This window comes from Sceloporus occidentalis, unplaced genomic scaffold (genome assembly GCF_023333645.1).
Source record: "Sceloporus occidentalis isolate IW3139 unplaced genomic scaffold, rSceOcc1.0.p SCAF_1, whole genome shotgun sequence".
NCBI lineage: Eukaryota > Metazoa > Chordata > Lepidosauria > Squamata > Phrynosomatidae > Sceloporus > Sceloporus occidentalis.
In genome coordinates, this window is record NW_028316981.1 from 172,154,141 (window position 1) to 172,166,606 (window position 12,466).

General features: G+C 41.6%; 1 protein-coding gene across 6 annotated transcripts in view; it reads right to left on the reverse strand.

Moving 5' to 3' along the window:
* The window catches only part of LRP1 (LDL receptor related protein 1), a 387,970-nt gene that overhangs the window by 60,601 nt on the left and 314,903 nt on the right, over positions 1 to 12,466 (reverse strand). For all 6 annotated transcript variants that reach the window (XM_089482386.1, XM_089482379.1, XM_089482373.1 and 3 more), the window contains 7 exons: positions 9,004 to 9,193; positions 7,490 to 7,694; positions 5,764 to 5,956; positions 4,523 to 4,648; positions 2,620 to 2,748; positions 915 to 1,034; positions 151 to 264 (listed from right to left, as the gene is read on the reverse strand). In XM_089482386.1, coding sequence (XP_089338512.1) covers positions 151 to 264; positions 915 to 1,034; positions 2,620 to 2,748; positions 4,523 to 4,648; positions 5,764 to 5,956; positions 7,490 to 7,694; positions 9,004 to 9,193 — 1,077 coding nt within the window. The remainder of the gene's footprint in view (positions 1 to 150; positions 265 to 914; positions 1,035 to 2,619; positions 2,749 to 4,522; positions 4,649 to 5,763; positions 5,957 to 7,489; positions 7,695 to 9,003; positions 9,194 to 12,466) is intronic.

A 12,466-nucleotide genomic window follows, 5' to 3' on the forward strand; every position in this document is an offset into this window, starting at 1 on the left:
GTCAACTGCAATACAGCTGACATAACAATGAATAATGCAGGGGTGTGTCAGATGAGCATAAAAATAAAACACATTGTATTTGGGGATGTGGAGTGGACATGGAGATTCAGCCCTCAAGCCACTTCACACATAATATTTCACAATACTCACTGCAGTTCATCTCATCAGAGGCATCCTCACAGTCAATTTGCTGGTTGCAGTGACTTGAATTACTAATGCAGGTCCCATCCCGACACCGGAACTCTGCAGCAGCACAGGTTGTCTCTGGAATGACAGGCCAGAGAGGCCCACTGTTACTATTACAGTATATTCATTTCATATTCTGCTGCTGTTCCAAGGAGCTCAGCATCATCTACATGGTCCCTACCTATTTTCATTTAAAACTGTCGCACCAGACCTGGAATGAAGGTTTGTCTGAGAAAGACTGACAGGCACAAGACTGACCAGCTGTTTGACACTCTAGAAACCACTATACCCTGGCACTCAGAATCAGCTACCTTTGGACAGCAGGCCTTGGTTGCTGTTTCTCTGTACACAGCCTCTAAAGACAACATTTGTCAAATGAAACCATGATTCTCTTGTACATTATTCAGGATTAATATAACAAAGGTTCACACTAGCCATGGTTATATCTGCACTGGATTTCTTTAGTACTGGATGAAGTAAAAACAACATCCTGGTCTGCAGAAGCATTTATACCTCCTTACTACATAACAAACAAACAAACAAACAAACAAAAATGCCAATGTAGCAGAGAAGTCAAAAACTCAAACTGCAAGGGTGCAGCCCCAAAAGCTTATGTTTGTGCAAATGCCAAGTGCAGCAGTAGCAGCTACAAATACCAAAATAGAGTAAACATAATTAAAAAAAGAAGTAATGGCTCCCCAAGTGGTTTCCCAGTTCTTAGTACTTACTGTTGCAAGGTACTTCATCTGAATTGTCCCCGCAGTTGTCTATACCATTACACCAATCCTTGATGGGCACACAGCGTTTGTTGGTGCAATGCAGATAGCCTTTCTTACACTTGCGGCTGTCTGCAACACAAAATGGTTAAGTGTGTATATGCATGTGAGTGAGAGAAGGGGTGGAATGCCATCCAGGAACGTTTCTTCTCAGAAGGCTTAATTCAGACTCCAAGCTTACCCATGCCCCAAAGTTTCATTTGTATAGGAGGAATCTCTGGCTGCTGTGAAGTGTACAACAGCCCTTATTTCCACCAACTCAATTGGGTACAGTCCCACATAGGCTGTGGAGGTACCAAGAAAGCAAGCATTTTTGCACTATGAACTCTGAGAGGGAGTTCACCAGGCAAGTCCAGTTCCATCAGGACTAGCCTGGAAGAAGGAAGAGCCCTCCCTCCAATCCATCTGCCTTGGTCCAGGCCTTAGAGAGAGAGAAGAACCACTGGACCTCATCCCCTTTCCCTCCATCATTCCCTTCTCCCTTTGTTTCGTGTCTTTTAGATTATAAGCCTGAGGGCAGGGAACTGTCTGATTAAAAATAATATTGTAAGCCGCCCTGAGAGCCATTAGGGCTGAAGGGCGGGATATAAATACCTAAATAAATAAATAAATAAATAAATAGAGGATATTCATCCAAATGGCAATTGCCAGGTGGGGACATGGAGTGAGGATGGTTATAGCCTTGAACGCTGAGCTTGAAAAAGTTACTTTCCTGGAATATAGCTGGCAAAATTCATCAATCGGGGACAAAAAACAAACAAACAAACTTCTACAGCCTAAGATGCTATACAGCTAAAAGAAAGCAAACCAAAAGGACATGCAAGAAGGGTGATAATTCTTGTGTGTGATAACAACATTGTAAAGATTTGCATCCCTATCACTCAGCCAAAACAAATCCAGTTCTTTAACAATAGTTCGGCTCTGGATAAGGACAAAGTTTCATCCCCCCTCCTCTTAGATCCTGCTTTTTGCTGTGGTGAATGAGACTGTTGCACCTTCTTCATATATAGAGGCGCTTTCACATTTGCTGATGTTAGGGGCACAGGACCCCATGAAAGTGAAAAAAACACAAATAGAAAAACCACTAATTTTTATTACCTGAGAGAACATCTCTAGGCCCTCCAGCACAATTCTATTGTCAACATCTGACATAGGCTGATGCTGGAGGATCTACACATGCTTAGAGAAGTGTTTTCTTTAGTAATCTCTAGATCCTCTGGCACAACTCTATGCTCAGCTTCTGCCAGAGCTGTGCTGGAGGACCTAGAGATTCCTAGAGAGGACATATTAATCAAATCCACAAATAATCAAATCCAACAAAGTCTAAGCTTCAAACATGGAGGACCAATTGTATACATATTTTTTAAAGCAAGCAGATGCTTACAGAAAAGCAAAGGAACCTGACTGGGGACTAGACTTTCAAAGTTCCTTTTTTTACATAGGACACATTAAAGGCAGCTTTCCAGCCAATCCACTGTCCTTTGTTATCCACCACACTGATTCCCTCCCAGCAGGGAATACAGAAGAATTGGTACTTTAGCCCCTTATGACAAGGCATTATATTATTTCCACAAATGCAAGGTTAACTAACATTTCTAGGAGAATATGAGGTGAGAGAGGAAACAGGAATGTAGAGGAGCAAAAGAAGGAACCTTACTGCAGTAGGATTGTTTCTCATCTGACTTGTCCTTGCAGTGAGCCACGCCATCGCAGGTCTGGCTGAAGTTAATGCAGTCACCATTTCCGCACTCAAACTCATTGTGCACATTACAGGTGGAGTTGGGAGCTAAGCAAGGGACAGTAGGAACACATGTAAGCATGCATACCAGGATTAACAGCCCATTTCACATGTGCTGCAAAACTTCTCCCAGTTTTGCTACTGCACCTGGGAAAGGGTGAGCAGACAACAGTGAGTGATAAAACCTCACCTTCTAAAGTGTGGGGAAAAGGTAGGAGGGATCAGGACAAAGTTATGGAATTGGAAGACAAATAAGGCAAGCATATAAACCTAAAGGCAAAAACAAAGAGCACCACATCCAGAGAAAGCACTACTATGGGCATCTACAATGACTTGCCATGTAGGTCACATTCTTGGTAGAGTTCTTTGAGATTTCTGCATTCCCTCTCTTTCAAATAATTGTCCAGACTACCCACATAATAACCCACACCCATATGAGTATCACAATGGAAGGCAGGCAAAGAGACTGTGACGGTTCTAAAGTCACCCAACGAGCTTCATAGCTCAGGAAGGATTTGCATCTGCATCTTCCCAATCTGAGTCTCAGTGCTGCAACCCAGCCTTCCCCCCCAGAAAGATTGGACATCAACTCCCATCATTCCCAGCTGGCATGTCCAGCTCATCCAAAGGCCATAAAGCTGAGGAAGGCTGATTTAAACAGCAGGTCAGTTCTGGTACAGGTACAGTTCTGGTACAGACTGCACTTCTGCCTACAGAAGTATACTCTGAAGGAGTTACAATTTCCTTGGCCTGCTACTCCAAAGGTTACTTATAGGTATTATTAACTTCATCTTCTCTCTTTTGACAGCCAGTTCATGTCAGGGATGATGGGAGTTGTAGCTCTTCACCTCTGGCTCGAACTCACCACCTTGTTACGCACCGGCGCTGACCAGTTTTGGCCAGTGGTTAAAGCTTTGCTCTAAAGCAGCAGAGTTACAGAGAATAAGCTGAAGACCCTGACAAACTCTCCAAGCCTTCTCACTCTTACTTCCACAGAAGTCTTCCCACTTCTTCAGGATCCAGCTGGCTCTTGTATCTTCACCCAAGACACCGGACAACTCAGTAGTCTTATAAAAAAGATCTACTTTATTCTACTATGTACAGCTCCAAAACTATCCAACACAACTCCAATATTCCTCCAATCCTCCACAACTATCCACTACTACCCACAAAATACATTGGGATTCATAGCCATTATTATAGTCATTGGAAAACACCACCCACTCTTGTCAGTTTCCACCCAGTGGGCGTGTACAACCACTTTCATTGGTTCTCTTGGTTCATCCCACAATTAATGATTTCATCATCTCACCTTGTCCACTTAACAATTCTCAGGTGTGTTCAATTATCCACTTTACATTTCTGTCCTTGGCATTTAGGACTTGCTAATTACATTACCTTTTACACCTGTGTGGCTTCTAATTGCTCTTGCTGAGTCATCCTGACTCTCACATACATGTTTTATTTCTTTCACTGTATATCCCATGTTGCTTTTCCCTTAACAGTTCAAGCAGCACTTTGTGATCATCAATTAATGTTCATGGCACCGCCTTGCATCTATTCTGACACTGCTGTGTTTGTGATAGTACTTTCATACATTTCATACCTTTCTAGTCTACACGTTGTAATAAGAAGTTGATGTGTAACACCCTGGCTAAAAATATCTGGGAATATAACAGAATTCGCATGTACACATGTGCGTGCATGCATGCATGCACACACTACACAGAGACAAATTTTCTTCTGCTGTGTGTCTCACACACCCTAATCCACATGCCTGAATCCCATCCCTATGTACCATCATATCCTTGTGGGTTCTCACCTCTGCAGGTTAGATCCTCCTGAAGTATCCTTTCACCACGGCAAGAACAACTAATTTCACCCTTGGCTGAAAGGAGGCACAGGTCCTGACAACCACCATTGTTCACTCTGCAGAGAGAGAGCTCACCTGGGTGGAAGAGGAGAAGAAACATGAAGTGCCTAGCTTGAGATGTAGAAGGCAATGAAGAGATTCATTGTAGAAACTGACCTCATACCATGAGCATAAAGAAAAAAGGAAGCAACAGTTCAAGGTTTTTTCACACTATACTGTACTTTTTCCTTTTCTCAACACTTAATACCATCTTACAGCTCAAGGCATAAAAGCATTTTTGTTTTTTAAATCATAGTAACAACAACTTGTGGGGAGAGCTGCTAACATAAGAAAGATTAAACTCATGGGTAAGATACACTTAACAGTGGTTGTTATTTGTGATGGCTGTTGGGGGGGGGTACTTTGATTCTGTGTTCCTGCATGGCAGGAGGTTGGATTGGATGGCCTTTGTGGTCTCCAACACTATGATGCTATGAATGAAATCCCCTTCTTTAGAAGCTACATGACCTAATTATGAGAGCTGGAACAGGGAAGAACAATACCAAAAGATGGCACTATTTGTGCCTTGCTTGTATAAATTCTTGGAAGGGGACTTTTAGAAGCAAAGTATTGGGTTAGGTTAAAAACAGGGAATATGTGGCCCTCCAAATGATGTTATTATGGAAACACCAGTAATTCTTAGCTGGCACAGCACAGTGAATGGAGCTTTAGTCCAATAACATCTGGGAGACCACATGCTCTCTGGCACTATGCAAGATGAACATTTGGTCTGACAGGCAATGCATGCAAAGACTGCCTCCAGAAAAATATTTTCACCCATATTTATGGATCCCCATGCTTCTGAGCATGAACCAGCCAGATAAAAATGGGCCAAAGAAATGCCTGTCATATATTTTCAAGGAGGGCAGCAATGTGCTCCATTTGCTCAAATGAAGTTATCCTTTATAAGGGGCTGTGTGCTAGCAAGAAACATGGGGTAGATGATACAGTAAGCTGAGCAGGGTAGTAACAGGTAGTAACAAATGTTTTGATGGCCAATGGGAAAGGATGGGCCACTTTCTCAATGGTTAGACAGAAGAGCAACTTAAAATCCTGCAAGGATCACAGGACTGGCAGGGTAAGTTTGGATTCCCACCCTGATTAAGGAATGGTTGCTTGAGGGGTTGGAACAAACAAGAGGTTCTCCTTACAGCTATTGGTGTCATTGGCCACTGCGATAATGCCCATAGGTTGCTGCGGGATGTCAATACGCAGGTGCTTCATGCCAGAGCCCACGTATTTGTCAGCACGCTGCACAGCACGACGCACCCAATCTGTCCAGAAGATGTAGTCTCCATAGACAGCCAATCCAAAGGGATGCACTGGTTCAGCCTGCAGGACCATCTGTAGGGAATTTATCACAGTCTTAGCAAGGAGGAGAGAAGCCGCTGTTACAACTACTGATCAAATATTCATGCAATCTCAGAACCAGAGCTCAGAAGCATTACTTTTGGATTACAATGCTGTGTCTCTGCTGGTTTTTTTTTTTTTTTTTTGGGGGGGGGAGGGGGTGTTCTGGAAGCAACAGTCCAAAAAATAATACTTCTAAGCTCTGAGATGAGATCTAAAGGATGTCTCAATGTAGCTCTTTTCAATGTAATGCTAAGTAGAATATTAAAACTTTAAATATACAGCTCTACCATATCAATAACAATGGTAAACAGATTCTTTTGGCAGGATTCTTGTGCTATGAGCTCTTGTCCAAATAATTACTGTTAATAGTTTTTTGTGGGGTTTGGGGGCTATGTGGCCGTGTTATGGAAGAGTTTATTCTTGATGTTTTGCCAGCATCTGTGGCTGGCATCTTCTGAAGATGCCAGCCACAGATGCTAGCAAAATGTCAGCAACAAACACTTCCAGAACATGGCCACATAGCCCAAAACCCCCACAAAAAATGATGGATTCTGGCCGTGAAAGCCTTCAACTTCACAATTACTGTTAGGTTTTCTTTGCTTTGTTTCCTAATTCTTCTGAAGGGATTAGAAGCTACCCCATACTGCAAGACTGGGGATCTATGGCTCTCAACTACCCTCAGCCTCAGCCTGAACTGGTGAATGGGTGTAGCCCAACACCATCTGGAGGTCCACAGATTCAGCATCTTTACTTTTTTGAAGATAGTTTTTGCTAATGTCAAAAATCAAAAGAACTATCTAGCCATGCCATTTCTGTGCAGGCACACAGAGCTAACTGGCTACTATTCCTGTTGCTGGATCAAGTGGCTTTGTTTACTATCTTTCACTCTTGCAGGTTATGCATAAGCACCAAAAGTGACCTTGATAAACGTGTATTTATGCAATGCTCTATAAGGCAAAATCCAACATGGAACTTTCCTATCCTGTTCCTCTCTTTCACCAAATATAAATGAAAAAATGAAACACTAAAACCTAAATCATTTGCTAAATGCAGCCTGCTAAATGCAGCTACAACTCCTTTATGAATGTTCAACAGATACAACTCTTTTATGAAACTCAGAATACAGAGACCAGAAAACCTACACATTCCTAACTTCCTACACTCATTTGTCTTCTTTTAAACCACATCCAACCTTTTGAAAAATTACTCTCTCTAGTCAAAATTGCTGGATTTGGGTCTGGACATCTCATAATACTTTCTTTTCTCATGGCACTTCCCACATTTTGAGTAATGGTTTGCCCAGCACCATAAACAAATGGCAAGACTTGAGTTAACTCTGGAGGATTCATAGTAGCAAAACTTGTTCCCCAGAAGAGTAATCAAAACTCACAGAATCCCTGATTATTGGCTGTGGATTCTGAGAAGTGTAGTCCAAATCATAAGGGAATGTAAGTTTGAGAGCCAATGCTTTGGAGCCTCTCCTCCTGCCCAATTCTGCCCTATTAATAGGTTGGTGGGACGTACATGTCGTTTGGAGCCATCATATTCACACCGCTCTATTTTGTCCAGTGTAGCATCAGAGAAGTAGATTTTTTCTGCCTTGTGGTCAATAGCCAGGCCATTGGGTGTACGAATGTCTTTGTCGATGATGGTGATCATATTAGCACCTGACAGGGTAGCCCGCATGATGCTAGGGTGCTGTTCATTCCAGTTGGTCCAAAACATCAAGCTGAAGGGGAAACAGAAAAGGATTTAATGGAGGAAAGCTATGGGCTCCAGACCTCCCTGCCTCTTTCAATCAGCTTGGTCACTCATGGCTCTGAGATTTTATATGAAACTCTATTCATAGCAATTAGCTAATGTACCTCCCCAAGCCCCCCTGTCTTGTGGGCTGTAAGACTCCCAGTCCCCTTAAGGGTTCTAAGCATTCCCACTCAGGATTATGTATAAGAAAAGTTGTTGTTAACTACATTAACAAAGGCAGAGACATTAACAGAGTGCTCTCTCTTCATCTACCAGCTCTGGCTGGTGCACAAGCTGCATCCTATCATGGAGAACAGGAATCTGGCTGTCATGATACATAAACTCCAGACTGCTCCACTGTATTGAGCTTTAATCAGGGCTACCTTCAAAGAATATTCAAAATCTACTGTTGGTCCCAAATGTGACAACGAATCACAGCTTATTTGGGCTCAGTTATACAGGTTGAGTCTCCAGAAGTGTTTTGGATTTCAGAGTTTTCCAGATTTTGAAATATTTGCATATACATAATAAGAAATCTTGGAGATGGAGATCCAACTCCAAACATGAAATCCATTTATGTTTTATATACATCTTTATTACACATGGCCTACACACAATGTTTTAATAATTCTGTGCATGAAACAGTTTGTTGTCACTGAACCATCAGAAAGCAATGGTGTCACTATCTCAGCCATCCATGTAGACAATTTTGGATTTCAGAATTCTGGATAAGGAGACTCAACCTAGAACACTAAATTGTGGTTAGTTAAAAATGGATGTAAAAGCTTTCAATCTCCTCATGGCTATGCTAGAGGAAGAAAGGAAAGGAACGAATGCCCAGGCTCATTCATAAACTAAACCATAGTTTAACATTATATCCTAACAAATGTCACTTTTTGTCACACATAATATAATCCTCAGACAAGGTCTTACTTAGTCCATGGAAATGTATACAAATTGAACACTCCCTGTGCGTGTACCCATTACCTCACAGTTTCCTTCCCATGAAATGCCACTAGCTGATTCATTGAGAAGAAATAAAGTCAAGCATTTTTTCTTCAGGTGGGCATAGAATTGGCTATCTTAATTAATATTCTGGTGTTTTAACTTACTAGTTTGGTTAATGAGGCTGTAGATTTTAAAAGCTTAATTACGGTTTTAAACTGATTAATGTTTAAATATTGTAAACTGCTGCAAGAGCCTTGAGGCTATAAAACATTTCAAAAATTATCTGGATTAATTAATTAATAAACATCATCCTTAATGATTCCAAAGTTTTGCACATTGGAACCTACAACTGGCACTCATCCAGCACAAAAGCTCGAGGATGGTCGTCCCCAGACATGGTGATGACGGTCTCTCTCTCAAAAGCTCCCTCGCGGGTCTGGTTCACAGTGTGCCGGGTAATAGTGGATGTTGTGTAGCTTGTCCAGTACAAAGTGTCCCAGCCTCGGTGGTAGGCCAGACCTTCAACGGAGCCAACATCTGTTGAGAACAGAAGGGAGTATGAACTTCAGCAAACACATTTGTTTCTTTACACATTCTGTTTCCTGTAACCTTCAGGAGTCAGATGTTAACACTGTGCCCACTCCCTGTCCCAGTCTGCCAAGCAATTGCTCCTATGCTTTTCTTGATTCGTCAACTATCAATGAGCACAGATTAAATTATTTTGGCTCCAGATGTCTCTTTGGCCCCAGATTCCTCAGACTTTCTGGGGAAAAATGCTAGATGAGACTTTTGACCTCAATAATTTTTGGCTCACACCACTTTCTTTCTTTCTTTCTTTCTTTCTTTCTTTCTTTCTTTCTTTCTTTCTTTCGAGATTGCCCTCTTTGTGCCATCCTCCTCCATTTCATGTCCTATATCTCTTCTTTTCTCAGGGCCAGTTTCTACAATCAACTGGATCAAGTGTTGAAGATTTCTCTTGACTGTACCATTTCAAGTTGTTTGAGAGGGAGAATTATCCTATCTGTGAATAGTTTGCTAAATTTAAAAAGTATATGGGGAAGAAAGCTGAGCCAACATTTGCTTATGATATGCTCATTTTCTACACACAGTAGATTCTAGTAAGGGTGGGGTGTTATGAGAAGCATTTTAAGTACAGGTTCCCAAATTCACCCTCAAGTGCTACAATCCAGAAAGCTCCCATCATCTAATTTTCCTGAATGTAGGCAGTGGCCTTTAGTTTGCCTGTTCTTTGCCTGTGCTACCTGGTTTACTACAATTTTGCAAGGTTCTTTGCCAGCTTATCCAATTAATACTATGCGTATTCTCCTGAGCCTTCACACAAATGATTTACTGGCTGCTCTTTCTGCACTAAATAAGAATTTCTAGTGTTCAGGAACAAATGTGAACTTTTATTAGAGACTCCAAGCTGACCTTCCCTGTGAATGTAAGGGACAAAACAGAAAGATTGCTTTGTGGGTGACTCCTGCTCTTATGCATAAGGCATGAGAACACGATGAAATTGCCAGAATTCATGCTTCCAATAGCATGGTTTCTGGAGAAGGAAACAAAAGGCTCTGTGAAAAAGTCTGGCTTTCCTACCCCCTATTAGTCAACAACAAAATTCAGAGAGGAAAAAAAACAACAACACTGCGTTAATTCCAGTACACAAAGCTGTACACGTTTACAACTACGTCTAACACAGAAAGCTTGTATTACAGAGTTAAGTATATTTCAGATTGCTGAACACCTCATCAGCCATCAGACCTGTCTCTCCACTTCTGTATCTTTCTAAAAGTGACAAATGAATTTTTCACTTCATCTTACACCTTGGCAAAAATAATAATAACCACAAGCACTTGTAAAATTATTTTAGGGATGTGGGCAACAAAAAGGGAAATGAGCTGGTGGTGGCATGGGTAATCAATCAAGTGATTACCTCCATTGCCATTTTTTCCTGGGTGCAAGCAAGTCGTTCTGGAAATATATAGGATAAGTTTTTCACAGCCTGCCCCAGAAAATAACAAAAATGCATTTATAAACCATAGTGGCTAATGTTTGCCCCTCCTGATGCTGAACTCAAACTCTCATCAGGCCTTCACCATTACCCAGGCTGGTTGCAGCTGAAAGGGACAGGAATCCAGGAGCATCTGTAAAGTCAAAGGTTTAAAACGGGCTGAAAATAATACAGCCCTCCAGATGTTTTTGGACTGCAACTCCCAGCATTCTGCATTCCTTTTCACTGGCTCTGCCAGGTAGGGCACTCAAATAAAAATCTGGCAAGCCAACAAAATTTGTTGGCCCATATGCTTATGACCTCGTTTTATGGAATAAGTGAACTAGCCATGCTGATCTAAAAATGTTATAGGTGCCACTTCAGTATGCCCATTTTCAACTGTTCACAGTTGGACAACACAGGAGCAAATGTCTGACTATACTAACACAGCCAATATTTGCATTTCTGACAAATGGCCTAATAAACTAGCTGCCATGAACAGAACACTACTAATTGACTGTATTGATTCAGCCATGGATGTTTTCAACACAAGGGAATTACTTGTTGTGTGCGCATCCGTGTGTGTGTGTCTGTGTTTGGGAATCTTTCTCTTTAACATTTGCAATTAAAGATCACCCAGAGTTTTTCTGCTGTCTCTTGGCAATGTTTCTTAATTAAGTCGTCTACACTACATCAAAGCAAGGAGATTTTTTAAATCACTTTTACCTTAGGTAATTGAAAAGTGCCCAAAGTGGATGTGGCTTTTTAAAAGTATTTTTTAAAGTCCAAGTTCTGCCACAAGTGCCTAGGCATCCTGTGACAAATTACTTCACTGTACTGTACAAATACTCCTGGCTATTTTCAGCAATTCACACATGCCCTGGTCTGAGACAGACCTCATCCACACATGTTATTAGAAAGAGTCACTGCATCAGGAAGATGGTAGTACCTCAATGGCAGAGCACATGGTTTGCATCCCAAAGGTGTGGGGATCTATTTCTACCATTGAAATTTCTACCAATTTCCAGGTGGGGCTGGAAAAGTCCTGCCTCAAGTTCTGGAAGAATCTCTGCCAGTCAAAGGGCCATACAAACAGGCCAAAATAAAGCTGCTTCGGGACACTTTGGAGGTATGCTGTTTAAATGATGCATGCGTTCTAAGAGGCCAGAAGCCATGCCAAAGCCACACTCCAGTCCTGGAGCTCATAGTCCAAAAAGGTAACTTTCCCAAGTTCTCTTGCTGCCATGCCCAGAAAGGAACTGCAGGTTGGTATATTTCCTTCTATGGCATTTCTTCTGAGTGCTTAAGGTCTGGCTTCAGGCTTATGTAAGAGAAACATCTTATATAAGTCTTGTGGCATTGAGAACACCTTAACCACTTTTTATCTGGCATCATCTTTTATGGGCTACTGTCCACCTCACTAGATAAAGAGTAAAGTTTCAGTTGGCAGATGCACTATAACATGCCTGACTGTTGAGTAAGTGAGTGGGGGATTATAATTAGCCACGGCAGAAAGAAGGCAATTATTCAGAAGCCTTTAACAGTGGCTATTAAAAACAGTTTCTGGGTGATCACACAGACATTCTCACACTGAAAAGCAGATTAATAACAGCACTCAATCACTGTTGATATCCATCCACACATACATATGTGTAATAAATCTCTTGGGGTTTTGTTTTTGTTTTTTGCTACTACTCCCTCCCATTCAACTTTAATGCCTTTGAATGCTTCCAAACACTGCTGCTTTCACTGACATTTGAGCGGGATGGCCATGTATAAAAGGACATGTTACAGCAACCTTGCTGAGTTATATAAGT